At 42.9% G+C, this 20,514-nt stretch overlaps 1 protein-coding gene and 1 non-coding gene across 2 annotated transcripts; one reads left to right on the plus strand and one right to left on the minus strand.

Annotated features, from left to right (window-relative positions):
* Nucleotides 1–2,329: 2,329 nt before the first annotated feature.
* Nucleotides 2,330–3,559, minus strand: LOC138888377 (uncharacterized). Its single transcript, XM_070170229.1, has one exon. The coding sequence runs from the start codon at nucleotides 3,557–3,559 to the stop codon at nucleotides 2,330–2,332; it is 1,230 nt and encodes a 409-aa protein (XP_070026330.1).
* A 655-nt stretch (nucleotides 3,560–4,214) lies between these two features.
* Nucleotides 4,215–4,321, plus strand: LOC138888801 (small nucleolar RNA R71). Its single transcript, XR_011406380.1, has one exon. It is a non-coding gene; the product is annotated as a small nucleolar RNA R71 (small nucleolar RNA).
* Nucleotides 4,322–20,514: the final 16,193 nt, after the last annotated feature.

Consider the following 20,514-nt stretch of genomic DNA (forward strand, 5'->3'; position numbering starts at 1 on the left):
AAGTGGGTGCCTTCATCACTGATAATCGCTCTTGGTGTCCCAAAGCGGATGAATATGTTCTTCTCAAAAATCCCACCATCACTCTTGCATCATTAGTGGGCAACACTGCAGCTTCTACCCATTTGGACACGTAATCTATAGCAACAAGTATGTATTTATTGCCAAAGGAGCTGACGAAGGGTCCCATGAAGTCAATCCCCCAAACATCAAACACTTCCACCTCTTGAATCGGGTTCATGGGTATCTCATGGCGACGGGAAATGTTCCCGGTCTGCTGACATCCATTGCAGCCCTTCACCCATTGGTGTGCATCTTTAAACACTGCTGTCCAAAAGAAGCCGGCCTTTAGCACTTTCGTAGCTGTTTTGACTCCTCCAAAATTCCCTTCACACGCCGATGCATGACATGCCTACAAAACAGAAGATTGTTCTATCTCGGGGACGCACCTCCAGATCGTATTGTCAACACCTATTCGAAACAAGTAAGATTCATCCCAATAATACATGCGACAGTCACGATAAAACTTTTTCTTTTGTACAGAGGAAAGGTCATAGGGAACTATACCGCTGGCAAGGTAATTTGTAAAGTCTGCATACCATGGCACTTCTTCAAGAATAGTAGTGAGCAACTGCTCGTCTAGAAAGGTTTCCAGAATATCCTCATCCTCAATTGAGTTTTCAGCTCTCTCAAGTCGTGATAGATGATCAACGACTTGGTTTTCTGTGCCCTTACGGTCATGAATTTCGAGGTCAAATTCTTGTAGTAGCAACACCCAACGAATTAGATGCGGCTTAGACTCCTTCTTCTCAATCAAGTACCTGAGAGCTGCATGATCAGTGTATACAATTACCTTAGAGCTAATCAGGTATGATCTGAACTTGTCGAAAGCAAACACCACAGCCAACATCCCCTTCTCAGTCACAGTGTAGTTTAGCTGGGCTCCACTCAGCATTCTACTAGCATAGTAGATTGGATGCATTAGCTTGTCTTTCCGCTTTCCCAGCACTACCCCCACTGTGTAGTCACTAGCGTCACATATGAGTTCGAAAGGTTGCTCCCAGTCGGGGGCAACAATGATGGGTGTTGTGACTAGCCTCTTCTTCATCTCCTCGAATGCTACCCTGCAATCATCAAAATACAAAAAGGGGTGATCTTTTTCTAACAACTTACAGAGAGGGTTGGCAATTTTTGAGAAGTCTTTTATGAATCTCCGGTAGAAACCACCATGCTTGAGGAAGCTCCTGATTGCTTTGATTGAAGTTGGAGGGGGCAGCTTTGCTATAACATCCAATTTAGCACGATCCACCTCAATTTCTTTGCTTGACACCCGGTGCCCCAAGACTATGCCCTCTTGTACCATAAAATGGCACTTCTCCCAATTAAGAACCAGGTTAGTCTTAATACACCTTTTCAGCACACGTGGCAGATTTATTAGGCACTCATCGAATGAATTTCCCACCACTGAGAAATCATCCATGAATACCTCCATTATGTCTTCTACCATATCAGTGAATATGGCCATCATGCACCTTTGGAATGTGGCGGGTGCATTGCATAGGCCAAATGGCATCCTCCAGAAGGCATAAATGCCATATGGTCTAGTGAAAGAGGTCTTTTCTCTATCCTCAGATGCAATGGAGATCTGATTGTTACCTGAATACCCATCCAGAAAACAGAAGTGTGACCTCCCTGCCATTCTGTCTAGCTTCTGACCAATGAAGGGAAGTGGGAAGTGGTCCTTCCGGGTGGCCAGATTTAACTTTTTGTAGTCCATGCAAATTCTCCATCCCGTGATGATTCTCGTCGAGATAAGTTCATTATTATCATTTTTGACTACCGTCATGCCACCCTTTTTAGGCACACATTGAATCGGGCTAACCCAGCTGCTATCAGATATTGGGAAAATGATTCCCACATCTAACCACTTTATCACTTCTTTCTTCACCACTTTCTTCATGTTGGGGTTCAGCCTTCTTTGGTGTTCCCTGGAAGGTTTGTGGCCCTCTTCCAGCAGAATTTTATGCATACAGTAGGCGGGGCTGATCCCCTTTATGTTTGCCATGGTCCACCCAATGGCAGTCTTACACTCCTTGAGTACCTGCAAGAGTTGTTGTGCCTGCACATCTAACAAACTAGATGAGATAATAACAGGTAATGTGGAGTCAGGTCCAAGGAACACATACCTGAGATGGGCGGGTAGTGGCTTCAACTCCAGTTTTGGGGGTTCTTCAATGGATGGCTTGGCCGGAGGAGTTTCTCTATTTTCTAAGTGCAAGGGCTCAAATTCAAGAGTTCTGTCCTAGAACCCTCTGCCCTCTAGTACCAACACCTATTCTGCCAGTTCTTCTCCATTCACCTCATCTAAATTCATCAGGCATGCAGCAAGAGGGTCCTCAATAGTTAGTATCTCATCATCAGTTTCGACAATTACATCCATGACATCAATAAGAGAGCAATTGGCGAATTCACTTGGTCGCCTCATAGATTTCTGCACATTGAATGTTATCTCTTCGTCGTTCAATCTTATCTTGATCTCCCTAGTCTCACAATCAATGAGAGCTCTCCGAGTGGCCAAGAACAGCCTTCCCAAAATTATGGGAATTTCTTCATCCACCTTGCAGTCCAAGATCACAAAATCTGTAGGGAACACAAATTTCCCCACCTGAATCAACACATCATCCAGGATACCAGAGGATCTTTTTACAGTCCTGTTAGCCAGTTGCAACAATATAGAGGTGGGTCTAGCTCTTCCAATCCCTAGCCTCTTATAAATCGCCAGGGGCATAAGATTAATGCTAGCCCCTCGATCACAAAGTGCTTTAGCAAAAGCAAAATTACCAATAGTGCAGGGAATTGTAAATCTCCCTGGGTCAGATAGCTTCTCCGCAATTAGTCTAGTCACCACTGCACTGCAGGTCTGAGTAAGAGTCACCGTGGCCAGGTCTTGGAAATCAAATTTTCTCGACATTAAGTCCTTCATCATTTTTGCATACCCAGGCATTTCTTTCAAAGCATCTATCAATGGAATATTTACCTGAATTTGTTTCAGCATCTCCAAGAATTTCTTGTACTGCTCCTCTTTTTGGTGCTTAGCCATCCTCTGAAGGAATGGTGCAGGAGGTCTCTTCTTACCAATGATTTGGGACTGCTCTTTATCAGCTGCCACCTCAACTACTTGTTCTTGGGCTGTCTCAGCTTCTTTCTTAGTCTTAATCTGAATGTTGTGTTCTTCTTGAGTAGGATGGACTATCACCTCCATCAGTTTCGTTAACTTATCTAGCTCAATGGGCATTAGTATGAGAATCTCATCCTGTCTTCTCTCTCGAGCCCTTTCTTGATCTACGTCTAAATCTCTGCCATTTCGTAGACTCACTGCCATCAGCTTCTTCGGGCCTTGATCTTTGGGGTTTATTTGAGTGTCTGCAGGTAATGTCCCATGATGACGATTGTTTAGAGACATTGAAATTTGGCCCATATGCACTTCAATATTCTTGATAGCTAAATCATGTGCATCTACTCTCTCACTAATTTTTACATTAGACCCAATAACCTGCTGCATCATTGCCTCAAGTCTAGCAAACCCATCTTCATGTCGTCCACCATGCTACTGCTGAGGAGGGTGATACCCCTGCTGCTGATTCTGATTATTATATCCCTGTGGCTTTGGGTAAGGTGCCATATTGTTAGGAGGTCTCATACCTCCCATGTTCCCATTGTTGAACTGTGGCTGGACTAGCCTGTACAACTGATTTTGCTGGCCCCAATTCTGACCGTCCTGTCTCTAGCCTCCATAATTAGACACATAGTTCATGTCTTCAGGGTAGTGATGATGATCATGTTCTGCATTCCACTGGTTACCAATTGGCTGACTAATGTAAGATGTGCACAGACCCCCATTGGTAGTATCTACGATGTGTACCTGCTGCTTCTGCCCTGACTCTTCCACCTTTTTAGTGAGTATACTCATCTGTGTCAATAAGGTGGCCATATTTTCAACCATAGAGTTAGATGGATCTAAGGGCACTGAGTGAACCATTGGAGTGATAGGTGTATTTTTGGTTGTCCATCCCGAATTTTGCGCCATCTTATTAAGTAGACTCTAGCCTTCTCTCCATGTTTTGCTCAAAAATGCTCCACCAGCTGAAGCATCAACAATGTTCTTCACGCTATCTGACAATCCCATGTAAAACCGCTGCCCCAACATAAGATTTGGAATACCATGGTGCGGACATATAACTAACATCCCTTTGAAACGTTCCCATGTTTCATGCAGTGTCTTCATTGGTCTCTGTTTAAAACTCAAAATTTCATCAATTTGTTGAGCAGTCTTGTTGGGTGGGTGGAACTTGTTATGGAATTGCTTGACTAACTCCTCCCACGTTGTTATGGAATTTATGAGGAGTGAGTTTAGCCAGGTCTGGGCCGCTCCTGTCACTTAGAATGGAAACAATAACAACTTGATTGCTTCCAGAGTTACGTTAGGCAGCGTTTGAGTTTTGTAGATTGACAGGAAATTCTTCAAGTGCTGTTGAGGATCTTCGACTTGTGACCCCGAAAATAGTCCCTTGTTTGCAACAAGTGCAGCATGTTATTCGTGATTTGGAATGATTCAGCCTGTATCTGCGGGACTACAATTGTTGTGGCCAGATTTTCAGTTGTGGGCTGTACAGGTGCATGCCTAGAAACTCATCGAGAACTGGTGAAGTATTTGAAGCATTATCAGATCCTGAGAAAGTTTTTAAGGCCTTGAATCAGGCCAACCGGAAAAGAAAACAACAACAAACAACTGAACAAATCGAACCAGACATGGGGGACAATGTGGTAGACCTAGCAGCGCCAATAGCACCTGTGACACCTCTTGTGCTAGAGGCTGCTCTCTATGACTGGGCACAACCCACAGCTGAAAATCTGGCCACAACGATTGTAGTCCCGCAGATACAGGCTGAATCATTCCAAATCACGAATAACATGTTGCACTTGTTGGAAAACAAGGGACTATTTTCGGGGTCACAAGTCGAAGATCCCCAACAATACTTGAAGAATTTGCTGTCAATTTGCAAAACTCAAAGGCAGCCCAACGTAACTCCGGAAGCAATCAAGCTGTTATTGTTTCCATTCTCAGTGACAGGAGCTGCCTAGACCTGGCTAAACTCACTCCCCATAAATTCCATAACAACTTGGGAGAAGTTAGTCAAGCAATTCCATAATAAGTTTCACCCACCCAACATGACTGCTCAACAAATTGATGCAATATTGAGTTTTAAATAGAGACCAATGGAGACACTGCATGAAACATGAGAACGTTTCAAAGGGATGCTGGTTATATTTCCGCACCATGGTATTCCAGATCTGATGTTGGGGCAACGGTTTTACATGGGAATGTCAGATAGCGTGAAGAACATTGTTGATGCTTCAGCTGGTGGAACATTTTTGAGCAAAACATGGAGAGAAGGCCAGAGTCTACTTGATAAGATGGCACAAAATTCGGGATGGACAATTAGTCTATATAGGTGATATTAGGCTATATAGATGATAATTGCACCTTAATATTACCATGCTTTATTGTTGTTTTATAGGCAAATTGCTAACAAAATGCTCTAAATGGTGTTCTTTTCTTTCACATGGAATATTCTAAGTGAGGAAGCACCACGGAGTGTTTTGGAGGCAATAATGTGTAAAAAACGGCTACTCAAGAGGTACCGAGCACAAAGAAGCAAAAATATGTACGGAGAAAAATCCCACCGCGATCGCGGTACGACCGCGGCAGTCGGCATCAGGTAAGTAAATTTTTTTATTTTTTATGTTGTTTTCATTTTTTTTATTTTTTACAACCACCACCTCACAATATCAGAACCCCCCATTCTTATTTCACTAAAATACCCGATCCCCTCTCCTATTTCTCCATCTCTCTCTCTCTAAACCATAACTCCCAACAAAATCCCTCTCTTTTCTTATTCTTCTTCTTCTTCTTCTTCTTCTTCTTCACTCATACTACTCCTTCATCTCCATTCCTCTCAACTCTTCTTCAATTAAGGTATGTTATTCACTTCTCCCCTCTCTTTTCTTTTTGTATTTTGTTGTAGTTTATGCTAGTTTAATGTTGTAATGGTGTAGTAATTGTTAGTAGATTTTTGTTAGTTTCTTCTTGTTTTTTCTTTTGAATTTCGTTTTTAAGATTGATTGGTGAAGGGGCTGTGTGTTTAATGTGGCGGAAATGTGTATGTTGGTGGGTATTGAATGAAGTATTGTGGGGTGTGATGGTGTAGTAGTATCTTTGATTCTGGGAAAGTTTTGATGTACCCATGAAGGCTATATGTGTTAGGATAGTGCCTTGCCCACAAGGTGTTTGGGAAATTGCCCCAATGGAGTTATAAGGGCTAATGTGACATAGTTGTTTGAACTCTGAGTAACCACCCATAGTCACACACTTCACACACACACTAATAGGCTTTTCTGTGTTTGACAGGTACAATAAGTTAATCTAGGAAGAGACACAACACCGGGTCCTCCGCTAGTGGACCAGGAAGCTCATCGAGAGCTAGAAGTCAGGCCAGTGCACCACAATTTGACAGCACTAGGTTTGTCTCCAAACTGACGGAGGACAGATACAATGCAAAGGCAGCAAAGAAATTGCTACATGAGGTGCATATTGACAGACATGCCTTAGAGGTGGAATGCCCGAACATCTTCAATGAATTGAGGAGGTGTCAGCTGGACATCTTCTTCGAGGTACCGGAGGTGGCCAATGTTCAGATGGTCAAGGAGTTCTATGCGAACTGCCCGGAGCATGAGAATGGGGTTGTTACTGTGTGCATAACTCCGGTAAATGCATCCATCGAGGCCATCCACAAGGTTTATCGACTGCTAGCGTTCAGGGGAGAAGCTGATGATTATTGTACTTTTAGCCGAAAAAGTGCCTTTTGGGGACTCTTCTTGAAATTATCTATGTGCCACACAGAGAATACATATGGATATAGCCCAGGATCACACTTAACTCCCAGTCTCTCAATTGGGAGGCTAAGTGTTGGCTGACTATTATCAACAGTCGGTTGTTGCCTTCCAGCAACACGACTGATGTCAATCTACCACGAGCGTCAGCAATCTACTCTTTCATGGCTCACAAGGATTTTGATGTGGCCCGATTCCTCCATGACGAGATGCTCATTAGATTACCTGAGTTTCTCAAAGGCTTATACTTCCCTTCTCTAGTCACCAGGCTATGCCGCCTTGCTAGAGTCCCTGAACACCTTAGAGTTGATGGGAAATTACCACTAAAAGCCCGTTCTTGGCAAGAAAAATCAGAATTGGGATGGAGCCGGTGGTGAATGTTGATGAATCAAATGATGATGATGATGCTAAGGAAGCTGAGGTCCCACCATCTCCGAGAGTTGACGAGGCAGGCCCATCACAGCCCCGCCGGAGTACCCGCATGACAGCTTTGGAGAAGGAGATGGCTAGGTTGCGTACCTCAGTCACTGATTTGGGTGCCCGCGTAGATGCGGTGGCCGACCGACTGGTGAAATAGGAGAAATTCTTAGGATGGCTGAGAGCTCTAGGTCGTGCTTGCAACGTGAACCCAGACACCATCTCCGATCAGGAGTGATCTTTCAGGGAAGTTCCTTTACCTCACTGTTCTTTAAATTTTTAAGCCATGAGGACATGTCTACATTTTAAGTGTGGGTGGGGGATACTTCACTGTATATATGTATTTGTAACAATTGATTGTTTGATTTTGTTTTGTTTTGTTTTGCTTTGATTATTTTGGTGTTTTGAGTAATAGTTCATTAGGTAAGTTAAAATAGGTGAGTGACTTGTCCTGACGATGGATCTCTTTCGGCGGGGTTCTTGAGGGACTAAGTCGAGAAGAAAAAAAAAGGAAATATGGAGACTCTTCCTGATAACGGATCCTTTAGACAATTTTCTTGAGGGAAGTTAGTCTAGAGAAAATACCAAAAAAAAGAAGAGAAAACAAAAGATGGATCAATGTAGTAATCGATAAGTGGTAGTTGTTACAATTGCACCTAATGGATGGGGATGTTTTAAATAAAAAAGTGGTGGAGTGTTTGGTGGACATAAGTATGGTTTTGAAGGTTAATGTAATTGTATTAAAAGTGCTTAGGGAGGTTAGTCACTATATCCAAATATATCCTACCCATCCTTTAGCCTACATTACAACCAAGTGAAGTCCTATTGATCTTAAATTGAGTGGGCTCGATTAGTAGAGTAGTACACTACGGGCAAGCCTATGGTGCATCTTTGTGGCATGTGAATATTCTTTTTGAGAGTGAGCGAATTTTGTCTATTTAAGTTCCTAGTTATTCTAAATATTATTATATATGGAACTACTCTCTTGTGTTATGTGAGGGCATGTGATTCACAAAGGAAAGGTAAGTCTTGACTCTTGTATAGAGTAGTTTGAATAAGTACGAATATTGCATGGTATGAGAGATTAGACTTTTGAGGTAAAGGTTCACTACTAGGTGAAACTTTGGTAAAATGTTCAAGGTGTGAGTCGTTAAGAGAAAAGCTTAGGGAAGGAACTTTGATGGAGTGTGGTGGATTGCTCGAGGACTAGCAATGATTTAAGTGTGGGTTGTTGACATTAGGCTATATAGATGATAATTACACCTTAATATTACCATGCTTTATTGTTTTTTTATAGGCAAATTATCAACAAAATGCTCTAAATGGTGTTCTTTTGTTTCACAGGGAATATTCTAAGTGAGGAAGCACCACAAAGTATTTTGGAGGCAATAATATGAAGAAAATGCCCACTCAAGAGGTACCGAGCACAAAGAAGCAAAAAGATGTACTAAGCAAAATTACACCGCTACCGCGGTGTAACCGCGGCAGATCAAGAGGCGAGGCAGAATACTCAGCATTCACCGCGGTCGTGCCGCGACCGCGGTGCACTGTTCACTCGTCAGCAAATTTGGGGACCAAAGTGTAAATTCAGGAAAACTTGTTTCAAACCCTTATAAGCTTTAGAAACTCGCCCAAGAATTTTTTAAGCTCATTTTAGACTACTTTGGAGGCAAGAACAAGTGTGAGAAGATCAATCAAACATTAGAGTTTTTCTATCTCTTTTATTTTCTTGCAATTACCCATTATGAATAATTTAGTAGTTTTATCTTGTTTTGTCATGAGTAGCTAATTCCTTAGTCTAGGGTTTTGATGGAACCTATTGAAGGATGAACTTCTTGTGATGTTATTGTAGTTTGTCAGTTTAATTTCTATTTGTTCAACTACGTATTTGTTGTAGTTAATTGATAGGATCCTCAATTAACTGTGCCTATTTAGTGTACATAACTCGGGAGAGAGTACATATTTAGGTAATTGTTGAACAACACCACTCCCAAAGTATATGAGGGATCAATAACATTGGGTTAAAAGGCGGGATTAGGGATAATGAAGCCTTGTGTGCAATCTAAAGTGAGATGTAATAAACAAAGCCAGCTAGCGTATCTCGGAGTAGGCCGAGCGACAAATAAATTTGGAGAACTTTAAATGCCAATAAATGCTTCATTTCATAATATAAAAATAGACGAATCCCAAAATGACACTAAGATAATAAAATAATTCATTACTGGCACTTAGCCTTATTATATTTTAGGAAAGCAAATAAATCTAGCCTATTTGATCCCATAAGGACCTTATTCAGATTCGATCTTCCTGACTCCATCATACAGGTTCCCCAGCTCGCGCAGACCCAGCAGCAAGTAAGCTCTGGCTAGATGTCCTCCTTCAGCATTATGGCAATCTTCGATCCTCTTTATGACTTTTCCTTCCAGCTCCACTATTCCTCGCTCCAAATTTTCGAACTTCCTGTTTGAAGTGACTTCCATTTCTTTCCATTCTTCGATCAACCTCGCATTCCTCTCATGTATTTTTCGGTGCTCATTTTCAGAGTCGCGCAGCCTATTGTATTTGACTTGAGTTTCAGCTTCTTCATCTATGACTCTATTCCCTCGACTTGCCCCTGGTGTCACTATTCCTTTCAAATTGTCCTCTAACTATGCCGGGTAGAGAGGCTCGCACCCTGCATGATAACTGTCTGGCTCAATGGTGTTCTTCTCCACAATTATTTTGCAGTGCCATAGGTGCTGAGCTTGGCACGGGACGTCGTCATCTTGAAAGTCTGCCCTAAAATGACTCATCTTGATAACCCTTGGTACAACCTGTTTCCTACCTGCTTGACTTAGAACTCAGATAGGGACATATGGTTATATCCCTCTCAACCCGATCAGCACCAAGTGCGAAGCATCCCTGGATCTGATGATGAATTCTTCTGTTGGGAACCATTCAAACATCCATTACACCTGTTCCTCGGTCAGATTGTCGAAGAACTTTATCCATTCTTTGGCACTTTCTAGCTGAGCAAATCTGTTAGGAATGTAAGTCATCCACTTGGGGTTATGGAAGGCAATATGGTCGTTCTAAGACCTTCGCAGAAATTCTTGGCAATAGTGACCCTTTTGGAAATGCTCCAACAACCATAACTGCAGCAACAAATTACAACCCTCGAAATTCTTGACCCCTCTTTGACAGCGCCCCAGAGCCCTGTAGATGTCGACTATGATCATGTAGACTATGGTATATGTCTATCCATTAATACCTTTCATCAAAGTCTTGGCAACCATGGCCAACCTAGTGTGGATTCTTCCCTTTTTCATTGGGAACACTAACAGGCCTAAGAAGTATACAATGAATACAAATACTCTGCGGTGGATGTGACCCAGAGAAGTGACAGAGATATCATCATGGTAGGTACGGAAAGACTTGATATGGCCATACCTCTCATACAGATATTCGAAAGGTATGTAAGATTCCTTTAAGCACACTAGGTCGACATTCTTCTTCAGCCTCATCATCTTAAAAAGTCCCTTGCTAGTACGATTTTTTGGTACCAATAACCCAGGACTATCCCAAGTCAATCCTGCAAGCCCTCCAATTTCTTCTAGAAGCAGTGTCATTTCTATACCGCCGAAATGAAACACAACCCTTTCGCTATCCTAGAATAAAGTGGAAGCCTCGATCAACTTGTTGTTTGGCTCAATATCTAGCAAGGAAGGCAGGTTACCCAGGTACTTTCTCACATGTTTCTTGTCACTACTTGAGGAAAGGTCCTCCCACCAATCTAGCAGCAATGGTGAGATGTTGCTAACCATACCGAATCTGGGGACCTCGTGCCTCATTTTATTCAAAACAAAAAGGGTTAGGCATTAACCCCATCAGACTTGACTATTTATATATTTATGATCAGCATATCTTCGGCATTTAGTTCTCCAAATTAATGCATAGAACGTGGTTGTGTCCATTGGGATTATGGAAAATCCGATGGACTTTTGGATAAGGCTTATCTTAAAGGATAATTATGTGGACAACATATTGATTCGGCTAGGTTTGACCATGATGCATGCATAATTTCAATTAGAGTAAGGTTACAATGGGGTTTTAGACTGGTACCCTCAAGCAGACAACTCGAGGGGGAAGGCACGGAACCATCGACTGCACCGCTGATCGACTGGTTTTACTACAAATAAGCCTTTCCGTGTATTTGTGGTAAAACCAGTCGATCAACAGTGTAGTCGACAGTTCCGCGCCTTTCCCTCTTGAGTTGTCTGCTTAAGGGTACCAGTCTAAAACCCTATAGAAACCTTACTCTGTTTAATTGTGCATGCATCATGGTCAAACCTAGCCGAGTCAGTTATGTTGTCTGCATAATGACTCTTTAAGATAGCCTTGTCCAAAGTCCATTGGGTTTCTCTAAAACCCAAATGGACCCTACCATGTTTTGTGCATTTATTTGGAGAACTAAATGTTTTCTTCCAATTATTGGTATTTAATAGTCGAGTCTTGTAGGGGTAAGGGCCTAACCCTTTTGTCTTGCAGAAATATGAGGCACAAAATCCCCAGATTCGGCATGGTCACCAACATCCACCCAAAATTGCTAAGCTGGTGGGAGGATCTTTATTGCAGTGATCAGACTCTTATCCGGAAATACCTAGGAAATCTACCTTCTCACTTGAGATTCAACCCAACAACAAGATCATAGAAGCTGCTACTTTGTTCTGGGACTGTGAGAGGGATGTATTCCACTTCAGGGACATTGAAATGACACCCTTGCTAGAAGAAATATGAGGATTAGCCGGTATACCATGGGAAACTCTGGGTTTGTTAATGCCGGAAAACTGCAAGGGTAGGGGTTTTCTCAAAATGATGGGTCTGAAGAAGAATCCAGAACTGATATGTCTGAAGGAATCTTATATCCCCTTCGACTACTTGTATGAGAGGTAAGGTCACAACAAGTCCTATCGTACCTATCCCGACGAATTTGCCATCACATCATTAGGGCATATTCACCGAAAGGTCTTTGTATTTATGTTTTGTTTCCTGGGGTTGATAGTGTTCCCAATGAAGAAAGCAAAGATCCATACCAGGCTGACTATGGTAACTAAAACTCTAATAGAGGGAATTGGTGGGCAATCATTCAGCATAGTGCCCATGATCATTGCAGGGATATACCGAGCCTTGGAGAAGTGTCAACAAGGAGCCGGACACTTCGAGGGCAGCAATTTGCTACTCCAGCTCTGGCTCGTAGAACACCTCCAAAGGGGTGAATAATGGCAAGAGATTCAACGAAGGGGATGGGATGATCATATAACTTTCTATCATCCAAGGCAGATGAATTACATGCCCAACATGTTCGCCAGCCAGAAGACGCCAAGGGATGGTTAGAGCTATTTGAAAACCTAACTGAGGATCAAATACAATGGATGTTGATATTAATCGGTCTGATATGAACCTACCCTTATGTCCCTCTTCGAGTTATAAGACAAGTTGGTAGGAAGCAGGTTATACAATACGGGCCGACTTCCAAGCTGATGATAGTCCCTATAAGTGCCAAGCTCAGCATATGTGGCATTACAAGATCATCATGGGAAGAGACACTATTGAACCAGACAGATACCATGCTGGTTGCGCTCCCTACTATTCAGGCTGGTTAGAATCTAATCATGATGGTCTGGGTCAGCTAGGACTTGCTAGGGGCCACAGGATCATAGACGATAGGGCCGAGGCACAGGTCAAATACAATCAACTGTGCAAGAGGATTCGGAAATGTGAAAGCGAGCACTGTGAGATACAAGAAGCCCACCAAAGGCTGACTGAAGAGTGGAAAGACATGGCTGTCAGTGCCAACAATGACTGGGATACTTGGAGCGGGGTTTAGTAGAGCTGGAAGGGAAATTTCTCAAAAGAATCAAGGATTGCCAGAATGCTGAAGGAAACGAGGGCGGACACCTAGCCAGAGCTTATCTATTGCTGGGACTCTGCGAGTTGGTGAAGCTATTCGATGGAGCCAAAGATGCCGAGTCTGGGGATGGTCTTTCTGGGACCAAGTAGATAGGAGTTTTTCCTTTTTTCGCTTTACAAAATGTAATAAGGCCAATGACCATTAGTGATTTTTCATTTCCTATTTATTTAGTGTCAATTTGGGATTCATCTACCTTTTATCAATAAAATGAGGTATTTAACATCCTAAGTTCTCCAAATCAATTTGTTGCTAGGCCTACATCGGGCACAAAAAGGTCCCCAAATTAGGACACGATTTAAATTCTCGCACTTTGTGTTTAAATACTGCAATACTTTTTATGATCCTTACTAACTTGGTTACCTTTGATTTTATTCTTTGTTTTTGTTTTTATTATCTCCCTCCCCAAAAGGTTATTTCGTGCACTCTAGCATCATCATCTTATTCAACGAGATCCAAGGGCCCTCCACCCACTCCTCCTCTTAGTCCTATCAGAAACAAGAACAAAGGGAAGATGGAAGATTTGAACAACACCAGAAAGGAAAACTCAACTGAACGGGTAGAGGTCACTCATGGTACTCAGGTTTCCAAAGAAAGTGTGTCCCAACTCGAGTAGAAACTGTTGAAGTTCCAGGAGGAACTTGATCAAGTTCGGAATCTGGCGAATTTGTCATTTTCCCTCACCACTCCAAATGTCAACTTCCCAAATGCTCAAGACCCCACACCTCCACAAAATATTCCAAAGCCACTAAACCATCCCGCTCCTCACCGCCACTGCAACACCTGCCACACTACCAAAAATACTCTACTGCCCATCCTGGAGCCCCAAAACTCCACAAATGACCACTTTCACACCCATCGTAACACCCCCATATACGTGGAAACCATGCCACACTCCACCCAACCCATCTCAAGCTTATCCGAGTCTAATAATAAAGACTTGCTCATTAGGAATCTGGCTGAAGAACTCAAGAAATTAACTAGCCGAATTCAGGACGTTGAAGGAAGTAAGGGGATTGAAGGGTTGAACTACGAAGATCTTTTCGTAGAACCCGATGTCAAACTGCCCGAGGGGTACAAACCTCCTAAGTTCGAGTTGTTTGATGGTAGAGAAGATCCAAGAGTTCATTTGAGAACATATTGCAAAAAGCTGGTCGGGGTAGGAAAGGACGAGAGGATCCGCATGAAACTTTTCATGATGAGTCTGAAAGGAGATGCTCTGTCTTGGTACATTAGCTAAGATCCGAAGAAATGGTCGAACTGGGTGAGTATGGTATCCGACTTTATGGATAGATTCAGGTTCAACACAGAAAATGCACCAGATGTGTTCTACATCCAGAACCTAAAGAAGAAGCCCACAGAAATATTCTGCGAGTATGCTACTCGCTGGAGATCAGAAGCTGCTAAGGTCAGGCCTGCTTTAGAGGAGGAACAAATGAACAAATTTTTTGTCCGGGCTCAGGACCCGCAATATTATGAAAGGCTAATGTTGATTGAGAACCATAAATTTTCTAACATCATCAAGCTGGGAGAAAGGATCGAAGAAGGCATCAAAAGTTGTATGGTTACAAACTTTGAAGCCTTACAAGCCACCAATAAGGCTTTACAGTCTGGTGGTACGTCCAAGAAAAGGGACGTAGGCACCGTAATGGTGACACAAAGAACCGAATCCCCTATCAAATCCCAAACCTATCCAATACCTCCACTCACATATCAATCTACTCCGAACTACTAGGCACTCTCACCATCTTACCAAACTCCACCACCCACTTATCAATCACCTCCACCTCCCACATATCAACCTACCTCACCAAGATATTCCCAACCTGCACATGTCTACCAAGCCTACAATGCTCAACCATCCCACTATCAATCGCCTCCCACATATCAAAACTTTCCTAAACTTCGACCAAATCTTGACCGAAGACCTCTGAAACAGTATACCGCCATTGCTAAACCCATTGACCAGCTATACGAAAGGCTCAAAGCTATTGGTTATGTCACCTTTATCCCTGCCATAAACCCTGAGAACCCTTCTCAATGGGTCAACCCAAACAAATCCTGTGCATACCATTCCGGCATGAAAGGACATACCATCGATGAATGTCGCTCCTTGAAAGACAAGATCCAGGCCCTAATTGATAACAAGATTATTATGGCAAAGGAGCCTACTCTGAATGTCCGCAATAACCCTCTGCCAGACCACAAGGGTGGAGGTGTTCACATGGTTGAAATAGAGGATGATTGGGACCCCAAGGGATCGATCGGTTTGATCACAGAAGGCGACGATCCAAAGAAGCCAATAGTCACCCTTAATCCGATTGTAGTCCAGATTCGGCCTTCTGGGGACGCCGAGGTAAATATGTCCATGCCACTTGAGTTTGAAGCACCATCCTCTGCAAAGACGCCAACACCAATCGAGGTCGAATTTATGTCACCAGCAAATGCATCTACACCTTTCGAAATTGCAGTTTTACCGCCTAAGGTGAATGCTCCGTTCGGAGTAAAGATAGCCACGCCAATTCTGGTGGCAATGTCTGCCATAACACCATTCCATACAAATGCCCTACCTTGGGACTACACATCCGAGGAAAAAAGAAAAGGGATGGTCAAGTTCGGGAAGCCGTTGCGGCACAGGTATGACGAGAACTGGTAGGGTTTATACCCCGGAACATTTGGCTGAGTCAAGCAAGAAGGCCTCTAGTCGGACAGCCATAACTAAAACTAGGCCCGATGATCTTTGGAGAAAGATACAAGCCAAGGAATACTCGGTCATTGATCAGCTGAACAAAACGCCGACACAAATTTCTATCCTAGCTTTGCTACAAAATTCCAATGCACACAAGAATGCCTTGTTAAGGGTGCTGAGCGAGGCATATGTACCAAGCAACATCACCAGAGGAGAGATGACAAACATAATGGGGCAGGTATTAGAAAGTCACAAGATCACTTTCCATGAAGATGAGCTGCCACCCGAAAGGTTTAGTCACAACAAGGCGTTGCACATCACCGTGTAATGCGGAGATTATTTTATCACCAGAATCCTGATTGATGGAGGGTCCAGCCTCAATATTTGTCCGTTGAAAACACTCAGGACATTGGGAAAGGGGCTGCATGAGATCAAGGAGGGGGCCATCAATGTCAAAACTTTCAATGGTTCCCAAAGGTCCACCATTGGGGAAATCAACCTGTGTTTGCAAATGGGGCCTACTTGGTTCGATGTTGATTTTCATGTGATAGACATACCGGCATCTTACAATCTACTACTGGGACGACCATGGATTCATGCTGCTGGGGCTATGGCATCGAGACTACATCAGACATTGAAATTCGAATGGAACCATCAAGAGGTAATCATTCACGGCGACGAAAGCAATCTTATATACAGTCGCCAGACCATTCCGCCAATAGAAGGTAGAAGGAAGCTGGGAGGGGAAACCTACCATCAGATCGAAAGAGTGAACGCTGTTGACAAAGACATATGGTGGGATAACAATATCGAGAGTATATTGAACTGGAGCGGATACAAACCTGGAAAGGGACTTGGCAGGAACCTCTAAGGAATCGCTAAGCCTATCAAAATAAAGAAACATGGCACCACCTTCGGTATGGGATATGAGCACACTTGGGAGGAATTCAACAATTAGTCACCACTATGGCGCGGTCCTTACTATCCGCTGGAGCAGACTTTCCAGCCAGCCGATGTTATTTATGGGTTATAAGAAGAGGAAGCATTGGCAGCAGTGAGGAATTTGTTCTTAGAAGACGATGATATGGATTGTTGTGTTGTTTTCGAGGAGGAGGGGGAAGAAGGCCCTTCCATACAAGTAGTAAGCAGAGGAACATGCCTCAACAACTAGACTATCAGAACCAACAGAGCTCGAAAATACTCGGGGTAGCAAGGCTGAACAAGCATCATGCACTATCTTTTATTTTTACTAGTTGACTTTCCTTTCACATTTTAAAATATCGCAATAAGATCTTCAATGTTCAAAATAGTTATGTAATTTATCAAAGCATTTTGATTTTCCCTATAAATCTTACTCTTATTATTTTCTCTCATTACTTTACTTATATAACATTACTATTACTTATCTTGATGAACCAATGTATGTGACGTGCAACGAGACAACGCAACAAACAGATACAGATTCAGAGAAAGATGACATACCAGAAGAGATTGTTAAAGAAGTCGAGAATTTTGAGAACAGACCTAAGTCCAACCTAGACGAGACTGAGATTGTTAACCTGGGAGATGCAGAGAACATCAAAGAAACATGAATCAACATTCATTTGTCACCGTCAGAAAAGGAAGAACATACAGAATTTCTAAGGGAATGTGAGGACATATTCGCCTAGTCGTATGATGACATGAATGGTCTGAGTACATCTATTGTGGCTCACAAACTACCAACCGATCCAGCATGGCCGCCGGTAAAGCAAAAGCTTAGAAAGTTTAAGCCTGACATGAGTCTGAAAATCAAGGAGAAGCCGCTAAGCAAGTCAAAGCCAAGGTTCACAGGGTAGTAGAATACCCAACATGCTTAGCCAACATTGTGCCAGTACCAAAGAAGGACGAGAAGGTCAGAGTCTGTGTCGACTACCGGGATCTCAACTGTGTTAGTCCGAAAGATGACTTCCTCTTGCCAAACATACACATCCTGATTGACAATTGCGTCAAGCATGAGTTGCAGTCATTTGTAGATTGTTTTGCGGGGTATCATCAGATCTGGATGGATGAAGAAAATGCTGAGAAAACGGCTTTCATTATGCCGTGGGGGATGTACTATTACAAGATGATACCGTTCGGATTAAAGAATGCTGGGGCCACCTACAAGAGGTCCATGACCACCATTTTCCACGATATGATACACAAGGAGATCGAAGTATATGTAGACGATGTTATCATCAAATTCAAGAAAGCCACTGAGCACATGGAAGATTTGAGGAAGTTCTTCAACAGGCTGCGAAGGTACAACCTAAAACTGAATCCCGCAAAGTGTACATTTGGGGTTCCTGCTGGAAAACTACTTGGGTTTATTGTGAGTCACCGAGGAATAGAACTGGTTCCATCAAAAGTCAAAGCTATTCAAGAATTGCCACCACCAAAGAACAAGAAGGATGTAATGAGTTTCTTCGGGAGACTCAACTACATCAGCCGGTTCATAGCACAATCTACTGTCCTCTGAGAGCCAATCTTCATGATGTTAAAGAAGGACGCCACTACCAAATGGACTGATGACTACCAAAAGGCCTTCGACAGAATCAAGGAGTACCTGTCAACACCACCAATTTTGGTCCCGCCCGAGCCAGGTAGACCTCCATTACTCTACCTTGCGGTACTGGACAGAGCTTTCGGTTGCATCCTAGGGAAACATGCTGAGACGGGGAGGAAGGAGCAGGACATCTATTACCTCAGCAAGAAGTTCACCCTGTACGAGGCCCGGTATTCTCTGTTAGAACGCACCTGTTGCGCTCTGACTTGGGTAGCTCAGAAGTTGAGGCATTACTTCTGTGCCTATACTACATATATCATATCAAGGATGGATCCTTTGAAGTACATCTTTCAGAAACCCATGCCCACTGGAAAGCTAGCCAAGTGGAAAATCCTGTTGAGTGAATCTATCATTGTCTACGTAACTCAGAAAGCAATCAAAGGATAGGCACTAGCAGATCACCTTGCTGAAAATCCTGTGGACGGAGAGTACGAACCCCTAAAAACGTACTTTCCTGACGAAGAGGTATCATTCATAAGAGAAGATATTGCAGAATCCTATGACGGTTGGAGAATGTTTTTCGATGGAGCAGCAAATTTCAAAGGAGTCGGCATAGGAGCAGTCCTAGTATCAGAAACCGGTCAGTGTTATCCGATGTCTGCCAAACTCAGGTTTCCTTGCACCAACAACATGGTCGAGAACGAAGCCTGCATCTTAGGGATCAAGATGGCCATTGACATGAACATTCAAGAATTGCTAGTAATTAGGGATTAAGACTTGCTTATACATCAGGTCTGAGAATAATGGGCGACCAAGAACTCCAAAATACTCCCTTATCTGCATCATGTACAGGAGTTGAGAAAGAGGTTCACAAAGACAGAATTCCGGTATGTCCCTAGAGTCCAGAATGAATTCACCAATGCACTGGCTACCCTATCATCCATGATACAACACCCAGACAAGAACTTTATAGATCCTATTCCGGTAAAGATCCATGATTAGCCAGCTTATTGTGCTCATGTTGAGGAAGAAGTAGACGGAAAGCCTTAGTTTCATGATATCAAGGAACATTTGACGAAAGGAGAATACTCGGAACTTGCAAAACCTACTCAGAAATGCACACTTCGGAGGTTGTCCAACAATTTCTTTCACAACGGAGGTATCTTATATAGGAGGACTCCTGATTTGGGATTACTAAGGTGTGTCGACGTGAAAGAAGCATCTAAACTGCTAGAGAAATCCATGTTGGGACCTTCGGTCCACATATGAACGGTTTTGTCTTAGCCAAGAAGATACTCCGGGCTGGTTACTTCTGGATGACTATGAAAATAGATTGTATCCAGTATGTTCGAAAATTCCACCGCTGCCAGATACATGCAGACATGATCAAGGTATCCCCAAATGAGCTTACTGCAACAAGCTCACCATGGTCGTTCGCCGCCTGGGGAATGGACGTTATTGGACCAATCAAACATGCCGCGTCCAATGGGCACAGATTCATCCTAGTAGCAATCGACTATTTCACCAAATTGGTCGAAGCATCGTCTTATAGAGCAGTAACTAAGAAAGTCGTGACAGACTTTGTCCGCGACCGCATTATTTGCCGATTCGGGATTCCGGAGTTAATCATCACTGATAATGGCTCCAATCTCAACAATGACTTGATGAAAGCTATGTGTGAAACCTTCAAGATCAAACACAAGAATTCTATAGTCTACAGACCTCAGATGAATGGAGCCGCAGAAGCCACTAATAAGAACATCAAGAAGTTACTAAGGAAGATGATAGAGAAGCATAAGCAGTGGCACAAGAAGCTATCATTTGCTTTACTAGGGTACTGATAAGTCAGGATTTTAACATGTTTTATGCCCCTACTTGCCTATGCTTTGATCATATATTGTTACAAAATAGTCCTAAAAGGCTCACAAGTTGTGCTTGATCGCAGGTTTGATCGACAAAGTGACGAAATATCAAAGATCGGCTCAA

Source organism: Nicotiana sylvestris, chromosome 3 (assembly GCF_000393655.2).
Source record: "Nicotiana sylvestris chromosome 3, ASM39365v2, whole genome shotgun sequence".
Classification (NCBI taxonomy): Eukaryota; Viridiplantae; Streptophyta; class Magnoliopsida; order Solanales; family Solanaceae; genus Nicotiana; species Nicotiana sylvestris.